The sequence below is a fragment of the Schistocerca gregaria genome, chromosome 3 (assembly GCF_023897955.1).
Source record: "Schistocerca gregaria isolate iqSchGreg1 chromosome 3, iqSchGreg1.2, whole genome shotgun sequence".
NCBI lineage: Eukaryota > Metazoa > Arthropoda > Insecta > Orthoptera > Acrididae > Schistocerca > Schistocerca gregaria.
The window spans coordinates 89,323,873-89,346,794 of NC_064922.1; the positions used below are offsets into that span (position 1 = coordinate 89,323,873).

At 43.0% G+C, this 22,922-nt stretch overlaps 1 protein-coding gene across 1 annotated transcript in view; it reads right to left on the minus strand.

The window, feature by feature from the left end:
• The window catches only part of LOC126354239 (collagen alpha-1(XVIII) chain-like), a 504,706-nt gene that overhangs the window by 265,935 nt on the left and 215,849 nt on the right, over positions 1-22,922 (minus strand). Inside the window, exons 10-12 of the mRNA XM_050003737.1 lie at positions 19,740-19,870; positions 9,299-9,544; positions 1,568-1,654 (exon numbers count right to left, since the gene is read on the minus strand). Of these exons, the coding sequence (XP_049859694.1) occupies positions 1,568-1,654; positions 9,299-9,544; positions 19,740-19,870 (464 nt within the window). The remainder of the gene's footprint in view (positions 1-1,567; positions 1,655-9,298; positions 9,545-19,739; positions 19,871-22,922) is intronic.

Sequence of the window (22,922 nt, forward strand, 5' to 3'; positions counted from 1 at the left end):
AGAGCGCCGCAGGTCAGCCATGCCAAGGCAACATAAAGTATCGACCAAGTTGAGTGCATCAACATTCTCCTCAGACAGGCCAGTTTCGACAGACATTGCCTGTGATTTACCTACACTACGCGAGCTGCGTGAAACTTCGCCGGAGGTCGCCACCCACGGAAACGCTTCCTACGTTGGCACTTCGAAGGCAGAGGACCAAAACGTTCCCATATTCGGTGGAGAAAAATCGATGTCCATTTTAAAATGTTGCCGAGAGAGACATATCCTCGACTGCACCGACAAATCGGTAGAAGTAGTACAATGTTTGGTTCAATGCATGTGTGCGAAAGGCTTTCTTTCCTGTTATGAAATTGAGAAAGTCCCACAAACGTTCAGGTTTACGATTTCAGTCCGCGTATAACCATAATGTTTGTATCACAAACTACAGTTCAAGAGAGGTTACATACTAGGTTAGTACCTGCCTTCGCTTGCGAAATCTACATTTTTCTTTTTCTTTTCCTTTTCATTTTTTCTTTACATTTATTAAAAATTTTGTGTTGTTCACAAACTACAACACCTTTTAAATTTTCACATCACTTAAGGCCATAGTAGCGTGGTATTTCCCGAATGCGTTTCTGAACAAAATGGAATACTGATAGGCCGAGTACAAGAATTTTGTCAATCACGCGTTTTGCTTTCTTATGATGATATTTCCATAGGATTATCATTTCCTAAAATATATCTCTTCATATCTAATCGAGAAGTGAAATATTGGTTTTCATAGACATAGATTTTAAAATTTTTTAATATAAGGAAATATTGTCTTAATTTTTTTCCATCTCTTATTTCACTCCCTAAAGGTCTAAATTTTTTGAAACAGTGACAAATGTATTTTTTATTTTATAATTGAGAAGCTAAATACAAATGCTCGTAGACTTAGCTTTAAAAATGTTTTACAATGAAATAATTTCGTAAAACTTTTCATCCCCTGTTTCACTCTCCTAGGGGGCTGAAGTTTCAAAAACATAGAAATATGTATTTTTTGTATGTTTAACTGAGAGGTCAACTACCAATTTTTTTACATGTAAGTTTAAAATGCTTTGGTAGTTCTTTAAATATTAATCATTTCCAAAACAATTTTCACCTACTGTTTTACTCCCTTAATAGTTGAAATTCCAAAAATACTGAAACACGTATTTTTTTTGTGACTGAGAGGCCAAATATTAATTTTCGTAGATCTATCTTCGAAAGTGCCTTAATGGTGACAGATTTTTGAAAAGCCTTTCATCCTCTTTTCAACCCCTTAGGGCACTAAATTCCAAAACTTCCTCTCCAGATTTCAAGTTTCTATCCTTAGCGGTTTGTGCTGGAAGATGAGGAGTCCGTGAATGAATCAGACAGTCAGCACATTGCCTTTTATATATGAGGATTGTGGTCTTCCACTGGCACAGTAGTGGTTACTTCCGACTGCCATCTTTGCACCACGTCAAACCTGAGATACCCTGCATATCTGAATGTTGTTTTTGTGTATAAGGCCCTTGCGTACAGACATTTTAGGTTAGTTTAGAGCAGTCACAAGTAGACTTACCTTGGTGGCGTCACAGCAGTCTCCTTTCTCTCCTTTGAGTCCAGGTTTCCCAGGTGGCCCAGGTTCTCCAGGGAGACCAGGCAGACCCTGTAACAACAGCGCTTGGAATTACATTAATGCCCACAATGTGTTTTGTTGACATTCGAATTTTCAGTTCTGTGGAAGAGTCCTTTATACAACAGTAAGCTGAACCTTTCTCAACGAACTTTGTAATCGCTTTTAGATACCACTGAATAATATGTTGCAGTATTTATCGGTTAACTATGTTTTTAAGGACTTGCTTACACTGAACCAACAAGGCTAATTAAATAACTGAAAGTTCTAACAATCTTTCAAGCAAAAGAAAACTACATCATTTTTCGTCATCAATTGCTGACAGGATCTAGAGGTGATGTATACACGCAGAATGAAGGAATGAATGAAAATCTGTATCAAGCCCAGGATTCGAACCTTGGTCTTCTGCTCCCGAGGCAAATGGGTTAACAACTACACCACCCTGGTACAAACGGCTTTACACAATTGCATCTACATCTACATCTACATGACTACTCTGCAATTCACATTTAAGTGCTTGGCAGAGGGTTCATCGAACCACAATCATACTATCTCTCTACTATTCCTCTCCCTAAGAGCGCGCGGGAAAAACTAACACCTAAACATTTCTGTTCGAGCTCTGATTTCTCTTATTATCTTTTGATGCTCATTCCTACATATGTAGGTTGGGCTCAACAAAATATTTTCGCTTTCGGAAGAGAAAGTTGGTGACTGAAATTTCGTAAAAAGATCTCGCCGCGACAAAAAACGTCTTTGCAGTAATGACTTCCATCCCAATTCGCGTATCATATCTGCCACACTCTCTCCCCTATTACGTGATAATACAAAACGAGCTGTCCTTTTTTGCACCCTTTCGATGTCCTCCGTCAATCCCACCTGGTAAGGATCCCACACCACGCAGCAATATTCTGACAGAGGACGAACGAGTGTAGTGTAAGCTGTCTCTTTAGTGGACTTATTGCATTTTCTAAGTGTCCTGCCAATGAAACGCAACATTTGGCCCGCCTACCCCACAATATTATCTATGTGGTCCTTCCAAATGAAGTTGTTCGTAATTTTAACACCCAGGTACTTAGTTGAATTAACAGCCTTGAGAATTGTACTATTTATAGAGTAATCGATTTCCAACGGATTTCTTTTTAAACTCATGTGGATCACCACACACTTTTCGTTATTTAGCGTCAACTGCCACCTGCCACATCATACAGCAATCTTTTCTAAATCGCTTTGCAACTGATACTGGTCTTCGGATGACCTTACTAGACGGTAAATTACAGCATCATCTGCGAACAACCCAAGAGAACTGCTCAGATTGTCACCCAGGTCATTTATATAGATCAAGAACAGCAGAGGTCCCAGGACGCTTCCCTGGAGAACACCTGATATCACTTCTGTTTTACTCGATGATTTGCCGTCTATTACTACGAACTGCGACCTTCCTGACAGGAAATCACGAATCCAGTAGCACAACTGAGACGATACCCCATAGGCCCGCAGCTTCATTAGAAGTAGCCTGTGAGGAACGGTGTCAAAAGCTTACCGGAAATCTAGTAATACGGAATCAACTTGAGATCCCCTGTCGATAGCCGCCATTACTTCGTGCGAATAAAGAGCTAGCTGCGTTGCACAAGAGCGATGTTTTCTGAAGCCATGCTGATTACGTATCAATAGATCGTTCCCTTCGAGGTGATTCATAATGTTTGAATACAGTATATGCTCCAAACACCTACTGCAAACCGACGTCAATGATACAGGTCTGTAGTTAGATGGATTACTCCTACTACCCTTCTTAAACACTGGTGCGACCTGCGCAATTTTCCAATCTGTAGGTACAGATCTAACTGTGAGCGACCGGTTGTATATGAGTGCTAAGTAGGGAGCTATTGTATCAGCGTAATCTGAAACGAATCGGTATACAATCTGGACCTGAAGACTTGCCCGTATCAAGCGATTTGAGTTGCTTCGCAACCCCTAAGGTATCTACTTCTAAGAAACTCATGCTAGCAGACGTTCGTGTTTCAAATTCAGGAATATTCCATTCGTCTTCACTGGTGAAGGAATTTCGGAAAACTGCTTTCAACAACTCCGCTTTAGCGGCACAGTCGTCGGTAACAGTACCATCGGCACTGCGCAGCGAAGGTAATGACTGCGTCTTGCCGCTTGTGTACTTTACATAAGACCGGATTTTCTACCAAATTTCGAGACAATGTTTCGTTGTGGAACCTATTAAAGGCATCTCGCATCGAAGTCCGTGCCAAATTTCGCGCGTCTGTAAATTTTAGCCAATCTTCGGCATTTCGCGTTCTCGAAGATTGGCTAAAATATGCAGACGCGCGAAATTTGACACGGACTTCAATGCGAGATGCCTTTAATAGGTTCCACAACGAAACATTGTCTCGAACTATTGCACGGACTATTCTAGCACACATCCCTCCCCTTCCAGATTCTCATTCGTGCCTCAGCCCACTTCGTATTCCCCTAGTTTGCATATATACATATCAAAGATATTTGGGGCTTCAAAACGTACCTGGAACCATACAGTTTCAATTGGATGTGTACCTTAAGACAAGGACTATATAGAAGGTATTCTGATCAATATAAATGTTTAATTTTTTATAGTAACAATTTATTGCATTTACTTTCTACGCCCCTCTTGATTGAAGTTTGTCATCTTCAAAATCAATAATCCGGAATAAAATATGGCTTAAATTAGTGTGCCAGCAACTCAAGTACTCATAAACTCCGACAAAGATCCTGTTACAATATCTATACAGTTACATGCTTGTTATACATGTATCGTCTTTGGAAGAACATATTATGAGATTCTTGTGTATAAAGCCCTTCTGTACAGACACTGTAAGTGCAGAAATAATGGGAGACCTATAGTATATCATGACAAGTAATATGAAGAGCCTTGTAGATTCCTCAGTTTACTCAGGGTTCCTCAGTTTACTCAGGACTGAGTTTCGTTTGACAGCTCAAAAGTCACACTTTTACCTTAGTATACCAACAAGATCAAAAGAATTCATTGGCTGGCAATGCAAGTCATCGATAAAAGCCGCGCGGGGTAGAAGCGGGGTCTAGGCGTCCAGTCACGGTTCGCGCCGCTCCCCTCGTCGGAAGTTCGAGTCCTCCATCGGGCATGGGTGTGTGTTTTGTCCTTATCGTAGGTTTGTTTAAGTGAGATTAAGTAGTTTGTGAGTCTTGGGACCGATGACCTCAGCAGTTTGGTCCCATAGAAGCTTACCATAAATTTCGAAATTTCATAGATTAAATCCGTTAATCAAGTAGCTAATGTTATGCTGTTTCTGAAAATACGCTGCACATTTTGTGTAACGAACAGTTTTAACGATCACACTTATTGCAATTCCCCTGCCCTCGTGTATAAGACTTTTGGCGAGGAGCGTTCAAAATACGAACATATGATGCCTTTTAGTGCCAGTCAGTGTCGCTACTAGCTCGCTATCTTACATTCAAGCGGTTCACATGGACTACCACTCATCTTCTTGATCTACAACAATTGCGATTCGAGGCTGCACCTCCTTGAAACTCTACAGGTACAGAATTGTACTTCATGAAACACTGTCTGTACCGTGTTCTCTCTCACAATGTGTGTCCAGGTCCATTGGAAGCCATAGTTGGATACTGTAGTCTCAATGATCCTTCTATATGAAATCTATCGCCTGTGTGCAACGACAAAGTGGTTACTCAAAAATCTCACAAATGAACTCCTGCATATTACCTTGCTGGGAATTCTGCATCATAGCTGTTAAACATCTAAACCGACATCATCTGATGGAATGTTAATTCTTTTGTTTTAATGATGCGCAGTTCAACAATACCTCCCGCTACTGACGTCTCTGGAGATCATTTTAGTATCCACGGCGCATAATATTCCTGTTTACTCTTCTCACGTGTAATTAACATCAGTTTGGTACGAGACATATTTTCTCACAGGGGCCGTGCACTCCTCTCACTGAATGTGCTGCAGGATCTCACAGCCTCAAACTATGACAAGTATATTTTTCCGCTACCACTGACAGCCCTGTCTGAAGCCCATTCTGACCACTACTATACGACGATATCACATAGGTACCTGTGCCCCATACGATTCACTTCAGTTGTTGCTATATAAGGGCTTTGTCTAACATTTGCAGCCTTCGACTAGCTCTTAATTCTATCTTTATTCAGTCTCCACGATCGTCAGCGCTGGTGCAAAATTCCACACTGCTCATGATATCAAAGATCATCATTCTGCATCACTAACATCACACTTCCGTGTTACTTTAAGGTTACTGCCTCCCATATCTACTCTCAGTGTAATCAGTAGTTTTAAACTACAGCTTGCAGATCCCCAACTTATCATTTCTTTAAAACACTCACCCACTCATTCTCTCCAAATTGCTTCTACTCTCACATGACACACTTTCACAACGGCGTTCTCTGGTTGATAGCCTAGATGTGAGCAATACTCCAAAGTACAAGTGAGACACTGAGATTCCCCACTTAGCTGCAACCTGCTATTGACAAACCAGTACAGTACACATCACCATATGAGCTGACAGATTTTCTCGCGAGGATTTTCATCTTTTAAACCATCACTAATAAGCGAGACATGAACCATGCCATGCTGTTCCATATCAACAACACCACATTATTGTTTGTCATCTGCAGTCAGCACCATACACCCACGTTTATCCCCTGACAACAAGTGTGTGTTCTTGGACCCAGTTCTCTCCAACAACACCAGATCTATCATCAACTGTCACTTTACTTTTTATTCAGAGTCCTCACACGCCCGGTACCCCGATTAAATAAACTTTTCTAAACGCAATCGTTTTTTTCTTTGTTCTGCACCCCAGGATCATGGAGATGGTGCTGATGGAGATGACAGTCTATACATCATTTAGCATGAGACTTCCTGCATCCACATTTCCACATGAGTGACACGTCCCAGTGACTACTCTGGCTTCCAAGGCAGGTATTGTCTGTATAGATGCTTCCAAATCTTTCTGCAACTCCTTACTCCTAGGAGTTATCATGAGGTAAGCGGTTTCTGTCATCACCACACGATCTGTTTTCCCTAGAGTCCCCCTTTTCAAAATGGTTCAAATGGCTCTGTGCAATGTGGGGCTCAACTTCTGAGGTGATTAGTCCCCTAGAACTTAGAACTAGTTAAACCTACCTAACCTAAGGACATCACACACATCCATGCACGAGGCAGAATTCGAACTTGAGACCGTAGCGGTCTCGCAGTTCCAGACTGCAGCGCATAGAACCGCTCGGTCACTTCGGCCGGCCCTTCCCCTGGTGAGGGACAGCATGTCTGAAGTCAACATGTGACTTTACATTCACCAGAGACTGTACATTAGACACTACTGTCCATTAAAATTGCTACAATACGAAGATGTCGTGGCGCAGATGCAAATTTCACCGACATGAAAAAGATGCTGTGATATGCAAATGATTACCTTTTCAGAGCATTCACACAAGGTTGGCGCCGGTGGCGACACCTACAACGTGCTGACATGAGGAAAGTTTCCAATAGATTTCTCATATACAAAAGAAGTTGAGCGGCGTTACCTGGTGAAACGTTTTTGTGATGCCTCGTGTAAGGAGGAGAAATGCGTAACATCACGTTTCCGATTTTGATAAAGGTCGGATTTTAGCCTATCGCGTTTGCGGTTTATCGTATCGCGACACTGCTGCTGGCGTTGGTCGAGATCCAATAACTATTAGCAGAATATGGACTCGTTGGGTTCAGGAGGGTAATTCGGAACGCCGTGCTGGATCCCAACGGCCTCGTATCACTAGCAGTCGAGATGACAGGCATCTTATCGGCATGGCTGTAACGGATTATGCAGCCACATCTCGATCCCTGAGTCAACAGATGCGGACGTTTGGAAGACAACAACCATATGCACGAACAGTTCGACGACGTTTGCAGTAGTATGGTCCATCAGCTCGGAGACCATGGCTGCGGTTACCCTTGACGCTGCATCACAGACAGGAGCGCCTGCGATGGTGTACTCAACGACGAACCTGGGTGCACGAATGGCAAAACGTCATTTTTTCGGATGAATCCAGGTTGCGTTTACAGCATCATCATGGTCGCATTCATGTTTGGTGACATCGCGGTGAGCGCACATTGGAAGCGTGTATTCGTCATCGCCATACTGGCGTATCACCTAGTTTGATGGTATTGGGTGCCATTAGTTACACGTCTCGGGCACCTCTTGTTCGCATTTCCGGCACTCTGAACAGTGGACGTTACATTTCATATATGTTACGACCCGTGGCTCTGCCCTTCATTCGAACTCCGAGAAACCCTGGATTTCAGCAGGATAATACACGACCGCATGTTGCAGGTTCTGTACGGGTCTTTCTGGATACAGAAAATGTTCGACTGCTGCTCTGGCCAGCACATTCTCCAGATGTCTCATCAACTGAAAACGTCTGTTCAATGGTGGCCGAGGAACAATATGCCAGTCACTACTCTTGATGAACTGTGGTAATGTGTTGAAGCTGCATGGGCAGCTGTAACTGTACACGCCATCCAAGTTCTGTTTGACTCAATGCTCAAGGGTATCAAGGCCGTTATTACGGCCAGATGTAGGTGATCTACGTACTGATTTCTCAGGATCTATGCACCAAAATTGCGTGAAAATGTAACTAGAACTGTCTAGTATAATATATTTGTCCAATGACTACCCGTTTATCATGTACATTTCTTCTTGGTGTAGCAATTTTAATGGCCAGTAGTGTACATACTATGTGGCTGGTCACAGCCATGTCACCATGTGGAATATGTTTCCCAAGAAAATTCCTGCCCATCGTGTTTACTGTGAGGCTAGATGTTCCAACACCACCAAACAATCCCAGCCTCCTGGGTGGCCCATGTCCACCACACTTACTATGAAACCTGCTGCCACAACATTACCACATGGCACTAGTATCCCTAGAGGCTCTGGTAGATGTTCAGGCCCATGTCACCACGTGGTAAAGATTCCTATGATGTGCCTAGCCCTTTCCAGTGCACCAGCGCTATGTGCTACCTGATTTACTGTAGGCTGCCTCTGTACATACTGTGAGGCCAATTGGTCCAACATCACCAGAGGACCTCGTCTTCCCCAGAAGTCTCCCTATGAAAGGCATTCTCCACGAGTCCAACTCTCACATAATAGTGTGGGCGCAGAGAGCTCCTAGAGGTTTCCAACGCCTCATATTACCAAATTTGCTAGGTGTCCTTTAAACACTCCCAGCCAATATAACTTACTAGTATAAGGCTGAATATTTTTTTGTCTTCACAGGTTTCTCACCTTCCTGGAGAGACCCAGCCTCCAGTTGTTACAGAAATGCTGAGTGTCCTCATGTTGCCAAATATTCTCACCTTCATTTCAGGCCGTCTGCACCTATCACATACCACGAATCTGGCTGGAGTCACATTCCCGTGTGTTCCCCAATTCCATAGCGGCCTCACCCGTCTGTGGCCAGCTGACCACCCTGCGACACGGTCCTGTCTTCGCTGGAGAGCCCCTGGACTTTCCTCGAGCCCCTTACTCACCGTGAGGCCGGCCGCCCCCAGGTCTCACCCGTCTGTGGCCAGCTGACCCACCCTGCGACACGGTCCTGTCTTCGCTGGAGAGCCCCTGGACTTTCCTCGAGCCCCTTACTCACCGTGAGGCCGGCCGCCCCCAGGTCTCCCCGCGGCCCCGGCTTGCCCGGCGGCCCCAGGGGCCCCCGCGGCCCCCGCCGCCCTCGCCGCCCCGGGTCGCCCTTGTCGCCCTTCTGCAGCACCAGCGGCGTGCCGGCGCCCACCTCCACGCGGGGTCCTGGCGGACCGCGCTCTCCCTTCGGCCCCGGCGCTCCGGTAGCTCCGGGCAGGCCGCGCTCGCCGCGGTCGCCCTGTTCACCTCGTGGGCCCTGCAGCAACATAAAGGAATGAAAGCTGGAGTTAATCGAGGTCATTTGAGCACCAAATAAAAGTAAGACACAGATGGGAAAGGAAAATGACAGTGTCCTCTTCAGAGGTACAGTAACAACTGTCGAAATGATTGATATCAGAACACAAGCTGCGACATCATCGCGAAAAAACACACTGACCAGTATACGTAATAAGTTTCCTTTAATTTACGTCTATGGTCACAATCTTTTCTGTTTAACAGGTTACTGGTTTCAGTCTTTAATGACCATCATCAGATCTGTTTCATAAAAACAAAGTCCTAATACACTGCAGCCATAGTGGCATCGTCAAATGCTAAATGCAGATCTCATAATGGTCATTAAAGACCAAAACCGGTAATCTGTTAAACAGAAAATATTGTGACCATAGCCGTAAATTAAAAGAAACTTATGATATCAGAACACTAAAGCAAGTATAAAGATGGATGATTTGATTTAGATTCAAAGGCATCCCTAGTTCTAGTCCAGTGTTTTTATAAATATGTCACCTCTCTTGGTCTTACAAGAAAGCTGCGCTTCATACTTGAGAAATATTGTAGTAGTTTTGTACAGTAGGTACCTGATCTACACAGTATCCTCTGGTAACGTTCCACGTAGAAATGACTGCAGATACACTTTACTTATCGTTGTCATCGTCGAGCTTAGGCCCTCAAATTAAAAGTAGCAGCCACACAGAACAATCCACAAACATAATTGTCTTTGGAATACTCTAGCGTGAACACCTTTTCGCTTGTATTTGACGCCATTTCACAAGGAGAAGTCTTGGTAAATTCATTTAAAGGGACGGCCACAATGACGTAAGATTAATCGCTTTCTTCCTTATTCTGCAACTTTCAGTTTCTTCTGTACGCTGATATTAAGCTACAAACTTCTGTTACAACTTCTGTTCCAGCCTTATATGAAATTAATCGTGTCTCCTTTCCGTGAATTAGTATGGATCTCACCCGAAGGAATTAAAGGTATAGTTTCGAAAGACGTCGTAAGTAGCAATTTTTGAAGTTTTCGTGATGTACCGAGTGTTCTATAACCCTTCGCGCGTGCTTTCAGAACAGTATTGAACTTCTTAACTATACAGGTCAGTCAGCGACGGAATTAAAATCACTTGACGCACACACTGCGGAATAAAATGCGCCATAATTAAGACAGTCACCAGAAAAGTGCCAGTCTGAGATACAACTAATATTTCTATGAATAAAATATAACAAAGTAAATCCAGGTGCTTGCAAATACTATGGATAATTGTTAAAATGCGTGCCAGTTGTTGGAATACCAGGTAGCGAAACGTCAGAGCAACAATACTTCTGAGCTCACAGACGTGAAATGATTGGTTTACATTAACTATAAAGCTGGAAATTCCTGAATTGTTTAAGTACGTCGTCTGCTAGTCGTATTTCCTCGACCGCTGAATCCCAGAAGAATGTGGCTCCACGCAATCCGTTGAACGGCCAGTGAAAGTACAGTGTTCAGCGACTGCACTTCAGTTAGGCTGAGTTCGATGCAGCGGTCTTGTAGTTCTAGTGTTGTTTGTTCCATATAATTTTTGACGCACTATCTGGCTGTGTTGTGATAAATGTCTATGACGCATGCGCACTGTACTACATAGTGTAAGTTGGTTTTAACTCAGCAACCGACTCATCTTGAAGATTTTTGTCGGCTTCACAGACGATATATCGGAAGGTAACATATTGCTGTTCGTCTCTGTTATCAACAAAAGACGTTAAGCAAAGTAGCTTCACTTATCATTTTTACTTCAACAGAGCAATCCATATACTCTACATTTCCTTAGTCATTTTTGAGAATATTTCTCTTGGAGAACAGCGGTTTTTTTCATTACTTAAAAATGCACATGAACTGTCACAAGAGCAAGAAACTTCTTATTTCTGTGAGGTTACCCGTTTCGGTCTGTTTTAGACCATCTTCAGACCTATCACCACGATGGTAGGCGATGGCGGTAAACGGGACAGGCGCTACGACTCCACGAACGCTAATTGCTTAGTCGTCACATAAAGTGGTACGCAACGGATTACTAAGGTGGAAGCATATTAAAGTGTACGCCACGTGGATAACATCACAGTCAAGGTGACTGACTCTTTCTGTAATATAAATACTTAAACCTAGTCTATCACGTACACCGATAACAAAAACATTATGACCACTGCTCACCGCGACGCTGGATGCCGCCTGGTGGAGTTTCGGTCACGTGACACATTAACAAAACATGGACATAAGCAGGTTTTACAAAGAGAAGATTATTATTACGCAGAGGCTGTGAACAAATAATCTCGAAAACGGCGAAGTTGGTCGAATGTTCACGTGCTATTGTCGTAAGAATCTACGAAAAGAGGTAGAAGCACGGCGAAACTATCACTAGGTGGGGTTCGGAGGTTTCATTTCGCTGTAAAGTAGGATAGATGGTGATCTGTGCCATTTCTGTCGAAAGAGCATAATGCTGGTGCACACACAAGCGTTTCGGAGCGCACTGTTCGTCGTTCGTTATTGAACATGGAGCTCCCCAGCAGACTACTCCTACGTCTTCACGTGTAGAAGCAAGAACATCGTCAATTATGACTGCATTGGGCACTGGACTATCGGAATCCGACCGTCGATCAATGGAAACCTGTCGGCTCTTGGGGGGAATCATAGTTTTGCTGCACTAGGTCGATGACCGTCTTCACACAGGCAGTCAGCGACATGACAAGGACGCAAGTTGGTGTGAGCAGTATTATGCTTTGGAAGAGATTCTTCTACGCCTGCATGGGGCCTGTGGTAGTAATCGAAGACACGCTGGCAGCTGCGAACCACCTGCATCCCTTCATGGTTGTTGTCTTCCCCGACGGCGATGTCGTCTTTCAGCTATATAATTGTCCCTGTCTCGGAACCAGAACGGTGCTACAGTGATTTAAAGTGTATTATAGTGAACCAGCGTTGATGTCTCGGCTACCAAATTGGCCTGAAGTTAAGCCCATTGAAACCATCTGGGTCGCTATCAGAAGCGATCACCGCGTACGCACATCAGCGGCCAGTTATTTGCTAGAATTACATGACCTGTGCGCAGACATCTAATGCCACATACCTCCACAAACCTACCAACAAATTACCATATCCCTGATGTGTAAAATCAGTAATGTAATTCGTTCCAGAGACAGACAAACGAGTTATTAAACAGGTGGTCGTTATGTTTCGTCTCGTCAGTGAATTTCTGTGACAGGCAGTGTTCTGGCGGTTTAATGATAAGAAATCTGTTCCGGATCCTACCTTGATGTTGCCAGCTCACGACCTTACAGTTTACACCTATGCTACCTCACTGCACCTAATACATGTGGCGCTACGTGGATTTTATATTTTCATCGTGTAATTGTTGAGAACGTATCTTAGAAGAAAGATTAAGGAAAGACAAATCTACGTTTCTAGCGTTTGTAGAGTTAGAGAAAGATTTTGGCAATGTTGATTGGAATACTCTCTTTCAAATTCTGAAGGTGGCAGGAATAAAAAACAGGGAGCAAAAGGCTATTTACAATTTGTACAGAAACCAAATGGCAGTTATAAGACTCGAGGGCATGAAAGGGAAGCAGTGGGTGATAAGGCAGTGAGACAGGGTTGTAGCCTATCCCCGATGCTATTCAATCTGTATATTGAACAAGCAATAAAGGAAACAAAAGAAAAGTTCGGAGTAGGTATTAAAATCCATGGAGAAGAAATAAAAACTTTGAGGTTCGCCGATGACATTGTAATTCTGTCAGTGACAGTAAAGTACTTGGAAGAGCAGTTGAACGGAATGGACAGTGTCTTGAAAAGAGGGTGTAAGATGAACATCAACAAAAGCAAAACGAGGATAATGGAATGTAGTCGAATTAAGTCGGGTGATACTGAGGGAATTAGATTAGGAAATGAGACACTTAAAGTAGTAAAGGAGTTTTGCTATTTAGGTACCAAAATAACTGACGATCGTCGAAGTAGAGAGGATATAAAATGTAGATCGACAATGGCAAGGAAAGCGTTTCTGAAGAACAAAAATTTGTTAACATCGAGCATATATTTAAGTGTCAGGAATTCGTATGTGAAAGTATTTGTATGGAGTGTAACCATGTATGGAACTGAAACGTGGACGATAAATATAAGCTTTCGAAATTTGGTGCTACAGAAGAATGTTGAAGATTAGATGGGTAGATCACATAACTAATGAGGAGGTACTGAATAGAACTTGGGAGAAGAGGAGCTTGAGGCACAGCTTGACTAGAAGAAGGGATCTGTTGGTAGGACATGTACTGAGACATTTAGGGATCACCCATTTAGTATTGGAGGGCAGGGTGGAGGGTAAAAATGGTAGAGGGAGACCAAGAGATGAATACACTAAGCAGATTCAGAAGGATGTACGCTGCAGTAGGTACTGGGAGATGAAGAAGCTTGCACAGGATAGAGTAGCATGGAGAGCTGCATCAAACCAGTCTCAGGACTGAAGACCACAACAACAACAACAATTGTTGACAAACCGATGTACTTACGCTGTACGAGTATTATGAGTGCAGTGTGTCTGCACTTTAAATTTCCGAAAATAGATGATCACAGCAAGCTTCTGTCGAAGCCGATCACCGTAAAATAAGCAATATACAGCGATATTGGCATCAGAAAAAAATCCTTTCCTTTAATTCCTACCCCAATGAGAAACTGGTATATTGTTTCCCGTGAACGCATGCACGGTTTTAAATAAAGCGGAATGTTTATTCGGCACTGAAGGGGGCTCGTCGTCTCTGTTTGCCAGTTTTTCCAGCAAAACTTTGCAACGATCAACGTAAGTTATGCAGAGTGCTTGCAGTGAACTGTTTTTCCTATCTTTTCTTTTAATTTTCGTAGTGTCCCTGAAGTGTGTGGCGACCCTTAAAGCGTGCCCGTGCGACGGCGCGGGAGAATGAGATTCAACTAAGAAACTTTGTGTTGATAAGAAACCAAGCAAAAACAGGTAACGCGCGTAAAGAGATTCCCTCAAGGGAAATGTGGGCGCCTCTACCAGTATACGATTATTAAATATAAGAGTCGCTTTCGAAAGTTTGGCTTATCTTTTCCGCAGAATATTATGGCAATATATCTGGTAGCTAATTTGTTCTTTTCTCTGCTATAACTGTGAGATTTATTCATAATTCTCAACTGTTCTGCTTTGCTCAATTTCTTACAAAGCCTTATTTGCTGCAGTGACGTTCATTATAGTCTAATAAAAAGTATGGCATTTGAGCATTTGAGAGTTCTTTCTTAAAATATGAGCATGTTGTGGGTGTCGAAGCTATCCACTTCTTTCCTAGTGTGTATTTTGCTTGTGTTTGTATCTTACTACTTGTAATCCTTACCCTCTCTATTTCCCATGTCAATAGTGGAGAGTTTCACTGTAAACTTGTTTATTTTCGTCTTAATTCGCAAATGATAACAAAGTTACATCTTTACGTTCTTTTCCCGTGTAGTGGCAAGTAATAATTTAACTCCAAAAGTGCCCATATCTCGTACAATACGCATCGATTTCGTTCTCTCCCGTGGAGGCACAGCATTTGAAAGCGAACGAAGGAAACACGGATAAGTTCACTTTTATGTTTCTAACGAAGACATATGATCATTTTTCACTTTTTTTTTGATATCGTCACAGAGGCGCGCTTCTGACATAGGGGTTTTGTCAGCGACATAACACAGGTTCGACTGAGCTGTCAAAAGCGAAGCAATTTTTGTCTTTACGACACAGATAATTTACGATGTGTTAATTAATCATTTAACTGAACACATCGACAGTCTTGAGAGGCAGCCATTCCTATGTAAATGGTATATGATTGCACGTATGAGGGATTGCATGTATGAGCGAAACAGTCACTTCTACATGTCGGACATAATAGCGTTATCTTCGAAATAAAACGTTGACCGCAGGGTGTCTCTGAACAGTTAACTCATTACTGAAATATAAGATATTCTTACTCCTTTTGTAATGCAGGACATATCAAAAAGTCTGGACTCCTCAAAAAGTGAAGCTTATATTGCAAGAATTTTTTATCCAGAAGAAAACGTTATTTAATGTTTTCCGAAAACTGATCGATACAAAAGAGATGTAGACGCTAAATCACAATTTGAGACACTTTTGAAACATAAAATCTTAATCTGGCTTATTGTATCAACATGTCATCGGTCATATGCTACACTGATGAACCAGAACGTAATAAGCACCGACGTACCAACGATATAAGCCCGTCCAGGCTCTGGCAGCGACACCTGGCGAGGAATGACTGCTGTAGTCAGACTGGCGAAGACGCACATTCTACCTGAGTTTGATCGAGGTTGCGATGGCCTGGAGGCTCGGCACGACAATTTCGGAAACAGCACGAAACTTCGGGTGTTCGAGGAGTGCTGTGGTGTTCTCCAGCACTTAGCGAAACCAAGGTGAAACCACGTTCAGACAATGTGGGGTCGCGCAGTTAGCCCTCAGTAGAGATGTCGGACGCCGAAGTCTGGTGTTAGCAGCACGACATTGGGTTCTATTACTGAAATGGGCGAAATGGCAGAACTTTGCACGGTCTGACGAATCCCGATACTTTCGCCATACCACGGGAGGGCTCGGATCGGTCTTCTTCCAGGAGAACACCTGTTCTGCAGGACAGAGACTGTGTCCATGACTTCCCGGGGAACATTCACGTTGGTATCCACGGGTCGAGAGCAGCACGTGGAAGGCTCCTTGACGGCCAAGGAGTGTCGCACACTGGTTGGAGACCATTTACACCTCTGCATGACGATCGTGTTTCCTCATGACAGTGGCATTCTTCAGCAGTATAATGCACCAGCTCACTAGGCCATGAGTGTGTTGGAGTGGTTCGAGGAACACAGCGGCGAGTTCCAGTTGATGTGTCGGCCCTCCAGCTCGCCAGATATGAACCCAGTCGAGCACAACTGCGATATGGCTGAACGTGGCGCCTATGATCATCGCACCCCCTACCCGGCATTTACGGGAATTAGGTGGGTTGCGTGTGCAGATGTGGTGCAAACTCCCTCCAGCTATCTACGCATCGTCGGTGTTATCCGTGCTAAAGGGTCGCTGTAGGTTTCTTTCATCTGCGTCTGAACTTTGCCTATAGTTCAAATTTATGAAGCGTTTTCTTTATTGGCATTGCCGTTTTTTCCCTTTCTACATCTACATCCATACTCCGAAAGCCACCTGACGGTGTGTGGCGGAGGGTACCTTGAGTACCTATATCGGTTCTCCCTTCTATTCCAGTCTCGTACTGTACGTGGAAAGAAATATTGGCGGTATTCCTCTCAGAGAGCTCTAATCCCTCTGATTTTATCTTTATGGTCTCTACACGAGATATACGTAGGAGGGAGCAATATACCGCTTGACTCCTCGGTGAAGGGATGCTCTCGAAACTTCAACAAAACCCCGTACCGAGCTACTCAGTATCTCTCTTGCAGAGTCCTCCACTGGAGTTTATCTATCATCTCCGTAACGCTTCCGCGATTACTAAATGATACTGTAACGAAGCGCGCTGCTCTCCGTCGGATATTCTCTATCAACCTTATCTGGTAGGGAACCCACAGTGGGCGAACAAGTGTACTATAACTTACTTCCTTTGTTTTCGGATTGTATTTCCTTGGGATTCTTCCAATGAATCTCATTCTGGCATCTGCTTTACTGACGATCAACTTTATTTCATCATTCCATTTTAAATCACTCCTAATGTGTACTCCTAGATAATTTAAGGAATTAACTGCTTCCAGTTGCTGACCTGCTATATTGTAGCTAAATGATAGGGATCTTTCTTTCTATGTATTCGCAGCACATTACACTTGCCTACATTGAGATTCACCATGCGTCAATTCGCTGCAGATCCTCCTGCGGTTCAGCAAAATTTTCCATTGTTACAACCTCTCGATATACCCCAACATCATCCGTAAAACTTCTCAGTGAACTTCCGATGTTATCCACTAGGTCACTTATGTATATTGTGAATAGCAACGGTCCTACGACACTCCCCCCTGGCGCACACCTGAAATCACTCTTACTTCGGAAGACTTCTCTCCATTGAGAATGACATGCTGCTTTGTGTTATCTAGAAACTCTTCAGTCCAATCGCACAATTGGTTTAGTAGTAAATATACTCTTACTTTGTTCATTAAACGACTGTGGGGAACTGTATCAAACGCCTTGCGGAAGGCAAGAAACACGGCATCTACCTGGGAACTCGTGTCTATGGCCCTCCGAGTCTCGTGGACGAATAGTGGGAGCTGGGTTTCACACGATCGTCTTTCTCCAAACCCAAGCTGATTCCTATAGAGTAGATTTCTAGTCTCCAGAAAGGTCATTATACTCGAACATAATGTGTATTCCAAAATTCTACAACTGATCGACGTCAGAGATATAGGTCTATAGTTATGCACATCTGTTCGATGTCGCTTCCTGAAAACGGGGATGACCTGTGCCCTTTTCCAATCCTATGGAACTCTACGCTCTTCTTGAGATCTACGGTACAGCGTTGCAAGAAGGGGGGCAAGTTCCTTTCTGTGACTTGTAGGCTACGAAGACCTAAAACGAAAGTGCGAAATATTTTAATCTAACCAGTAATAAATATTTTTATACACAGCTGTTGCAAGTTCCAATGAAATTTTCATACGAAGTACTATCAGTTTACTTCAGCGTAACATTTGAATTAACTTTCATTTGGTGTACGTTAATAACACAACAAAAACCACAGAAGAGAGCAGATCGATTGCACATGTCTTTCAATGGTTAGGTCTACAACCAAGGTGTAAATCATTAAAGTACTGTTGTCATCTCATTATTATCAGCGACGTGAGGCATTAGTATCGATGCTATAGCAAGCTGAGGAGTCGGAAGAAGCGTGCTGAAAGTGATCACAGCAGTATTGGAAAATCGTGGAAAAATTAAGTAGGAATATCTAGGTAGTGAGTTTAGTCCCTTCCCTTCAAAATACCTCGTTTCATGTGTCCGTACATAACACCGGACTAGATCCACAGAACTGCTGCAACGAAGAAAACTCGGAAATAAATACGATGAGACTTTAGTGTGACTGGAAATGACGTGACTATCGACTGTCACAATTTAGTAATTGAGTTCTGAAGATAAGGGACAAATTTCAGATATTACTTTCACCATGTGTGTAACGGTTTAAATGCACAGCCCCTGGGCGTCATGAGCCAGAAAACCATATTCATCGACTTTCGGACGCTGTTGAAGCCTTCCGTTTGTGGCGTACTGACAAAATGTGTGTACAAGCAGTTCCTATTGCCACATTTGATTGTAAAAAAAAATTGAAACACTGACAGAAGCCTGGGTAGATGAAAGTAATGGTTTAGGTGCCCTTATTTATCTCAGGAAGACAAATGTATGGACACACCGATGAGCCGAAGCGCCGCGAAGAAGCGCACAAGGAGACTGGACGTGACGCGGTAAGGAAAGTATGTGAGGCAATCAGGCATGAGTGGAGAATCAGTACAGCGCCAATACGGGGGATCCACTGCCACGGTTGACTTCCGTAAAGAATAGGTTGTTACGACCCACTGGCTATCGAGGAGCGTCTCGGAAATGGCGAAAGACGGCGGCTCGTGTGCCACTGTTGCGGGCTCCGATGGCGGGGACGGTGAAACCACCAGCAGATGTAAATGTGGCGGACATTCACAGAACATGAAGGTAGAAGGCTTGGCTGCTCTATAAAGCAGTATAGACGATGTTCTGTGGCAAATCAAATGACAGGGTATAATGCTGGTGCAGCACAAGTGTTTCTGAACACACCGTTCAGGACACGTTGTAGAAAACGGGGATCGCCAGCGGAAGAACCTCACCAACCAAGGATTAGCGGACTCGATCCATGCTACGCAGAATCGTTCCCGTATTGTATTCCAAAGGTGGACCAACACGATACTAAACAGATGGTCATAATTTTTTGGCTCATCACTCTAAGTAACAAAAAATGATGCCCCAAGTGCACCAGTTCTACAACTCTGAGAATGGGTCGCGTCCTGTTGACGCAGTAGCTACTTCCATTAAGTAGTTTCCCATTTCTGGAAGCTCAGTCACGTCTTGACCATGTTGCTGATAAGAAATTTTATGCGCAGAGTCAAGAAGCCGCAGTATTTAAACTGGTTGTTTGTTTGCAGGATGAGTTTGCTCTGAACTTACCTGCGGTCCTGGACCGCCGTCCTCCCCTGGAACTCCAGGTCGCCCGGGATCGCCCCTGTCGCCTTTGGGGCCGGGCTCTCCAGGCGCGCCCTTTGGTCCAGGCTCTCCTCGATCGCCCTTCTGTCCTGGAACTGGAACACCGCCAACACTCTAGATGTGTACGAGTAAGGGTCGTCGACATTCTTACAACAAAATATACAGCAATGACCTTTGTCTTTGACTTCGTTTATAGAACCACACTGCCAACAGCTTGCAAAATAAAACTGACTTGCAAAAAAAATTCACGCAGCTTTAGGTAGGCAGCACAGCTTACATAATTCGGTCTTGTTGCGCCTGATATAAGTTCGATTGACTATCTTAAGCTGCGTGAAATATATTTTAGTTTGGCCACCCTGTAGAAGGGAGTGACACATCGTTGTAGCCTCTCCCCGATGCTATTCAATCTGTATATTGGGCAAGCAGTAAAGGAAACAAAAGCAAAGTTCGGAGTAGGTATTAAAATCCATGGAGAAGAAATATAAACTGAGGTTCGCCGATGACATTGTAATTCTGTCAGAGACAGCAAAGGACTTGGAAGAGCAGATGAACGGAATGGACAGCGTCTAGAGGAGGGTATAAAATGAACATCAACAAAAGCAATGCGAGGATAATGGAACGGAAATTGTAGAGGGAGGCCAAGAGATGAATACATTAAGCAGATTCAGAGGGATGTAGGCTGCAGTAGGTACTGGGAGATGAAGAAGCTTTTACAGAATAGAGTAGCATGGAGAGCTGCATCAAATCAGTCTCAGGACTGAAGACCACAACAACAACAAAAACAACAACAACAACCCTGGAGGAAATTGCAATTTAAATTATTTATGATTTTTGTACAATATTCACTTAAGTACAATATTTACAGCAAAGGGATTTTGCATGTCTATTGTAGAAGGAATTAGAATTTCACAAGAATTCTTCAATTATTGGCAAGCATCGGCTGGAAATTAGTTTTTACGCAATCACAGATAGTAAAAAATTGTCATAAACTGTCTCATGTAAAGTGAAAGAGTGTCTTCCATATTTTAGTATCTTCGAGACACAATGAAACTGAAACAGATAACAACAAAATTTGATATACACATGTTACTCTCTCGTATAAAATTAAAGAAGGCTTTTTATATTTGACTATCTTCGTACACAATAAGAATGAAGCACTAGTTGGAGAGGCACCTCTAATTTCACAAGATATGACTGTAAGCGGTCCTGGTGTGGTTCGAAAAACTGCAGGAAAACAGCAAGTGGTTTAGATAAGCATCCTTTTGCTTCTGACAGTCGCAGTAAGATTAACGTGTGATTCCTCTCCGATATAAGTAGCAGGAGTATGCACCGGCAACAAGGTACATAATCTTAAATGGTGAAGACAAAAAGTTCGCACTCTTTAATTCTCTTTCAGCTTACATGTCTTCTCTCCATCTTCACTCTTATCATCTCCGACATTCTGATGTTACGATGCGACTATCGTGAAATGCAAAGGGTACTAGGAAAATTTTGCAATAGAGCTTTATTTATTGAATTGTTTCCAAGTAATTTCCGCCATATTGAATACACCTCTGCATGCTCTGAAACCATACCCTAAACCCATTCTCCCAAGTTTCTGTAGGGAGTGAGGCACACTCGTTGTCCCAAGCACTCCGTAGAATCTCACCACTTCCTTCAGCTTCATTTCACGAGCGGAAACAGTGCAGAGTCACAAGGAGAAAGGACTGGACCGTAAGGAGTTCAAAATGGTTCAAATGGCTCTGAGCACTATGGGACTTAACATCTGTGGTCATCAGACCCCTAGAACTTAGAACTACTTAAACCTAACTAACCTAAGAACATCACACATATTCATGTCCGAGGCAGGATTCGAACCTGCGACCGTAGCGGTCAGCGGTTCCAGACTGTAGCGGCTAGAACCGCAGTATCGTATCTTCCATTTCATCTTCATCTACATCCTCTTCCATTTCCATAATATTGTCCTCAAGTACATCGCCCTTGTATAGACCCTCTATATACTCCTTCCACCTTTCTGCTATCCCTTCTTTGCTTAGAACTGGGTTTCCATCTGAGCTCTTGATGTTCATACAAATGGTTCTCTTATCTCCAAAGGTATCTTTAATTTTCCTGTAGGCAGTATCTATCTTACCCCTAGTGAGATAAGCCTCTACATCCTTACATTTGTCCTCTAGACATCCCTGCTTAGCCATTTTGCACTTCCTGTCGATCTCATTTTTGAGACGTTTGTATTCCTTTTTGCCTGCTTCATTTACTGCATTTTTATATTTTCTCCTTTCATCAATTAAATTCAATATTTCTTCTGTTACCCAAGGATTTCCATTAGCCCTCGTCTTTTTACCTACTTGATCCTCTGCTTCCTTCACTACTTTATCCCTCAAAGCTACCCATTCTTCTTCTACTCTATTTCTTTCCCCCATTCCTGTCAATTGTTCCCTTATGCTCTCCCTGAAACTCTGTACAACCACTGGTTCTTTCAGTTTATCCAGGTCCCATCTCCTTAAATTCCCACCTTTTTGCAGTTTCTTCAGTTTTAATCTACATGTCATAATCAATAGATTGTGGTCAGAGTCCACATCTGCCCCTGGAAATGTCTTACAATTTAAAACCTGGTTCCTAAATCTCTGTCTTACCATTATATAATCTATCTGATACCTTTTAGTATCTCCAGGGTTCTTCCATGTATACTACCTTCTTTTACGATTCTTAAACCAAGTGTTTGCTATCATTAAGTTATGAACTTTGCAAAATTCTACCAGGCGGCTTCCTCTTTCATTTCTTAGCCCCAATCCATATTCACCTACTACGTTTCCTTCTCTCCCTTTTCCTACACTCGAATTCCAGTCACCCATGATTATTAAATTTTCGTCTTCCTTCACTATGTGAATAATTTCTTTTATTTCATCATACATTTCTTCAGTTTCTTCCTTATCTGGAGAGCTAGTAGGCATATAAACTTGTACTACTGTAGTACGCGTGGGCTTTGTATCTATCTTGGCCACAATAATGCGTTCACTATGTTGTTTGTAGTAGCTTACCCGCAATCCTATTTTCCTATTGATTATTAAACCTACTGCTGCATTACCCCTATTTGATTTTGTGTTTATAACCCTGTAGTCACCTGACCAGAAGTCTTGCTCCTCCTAC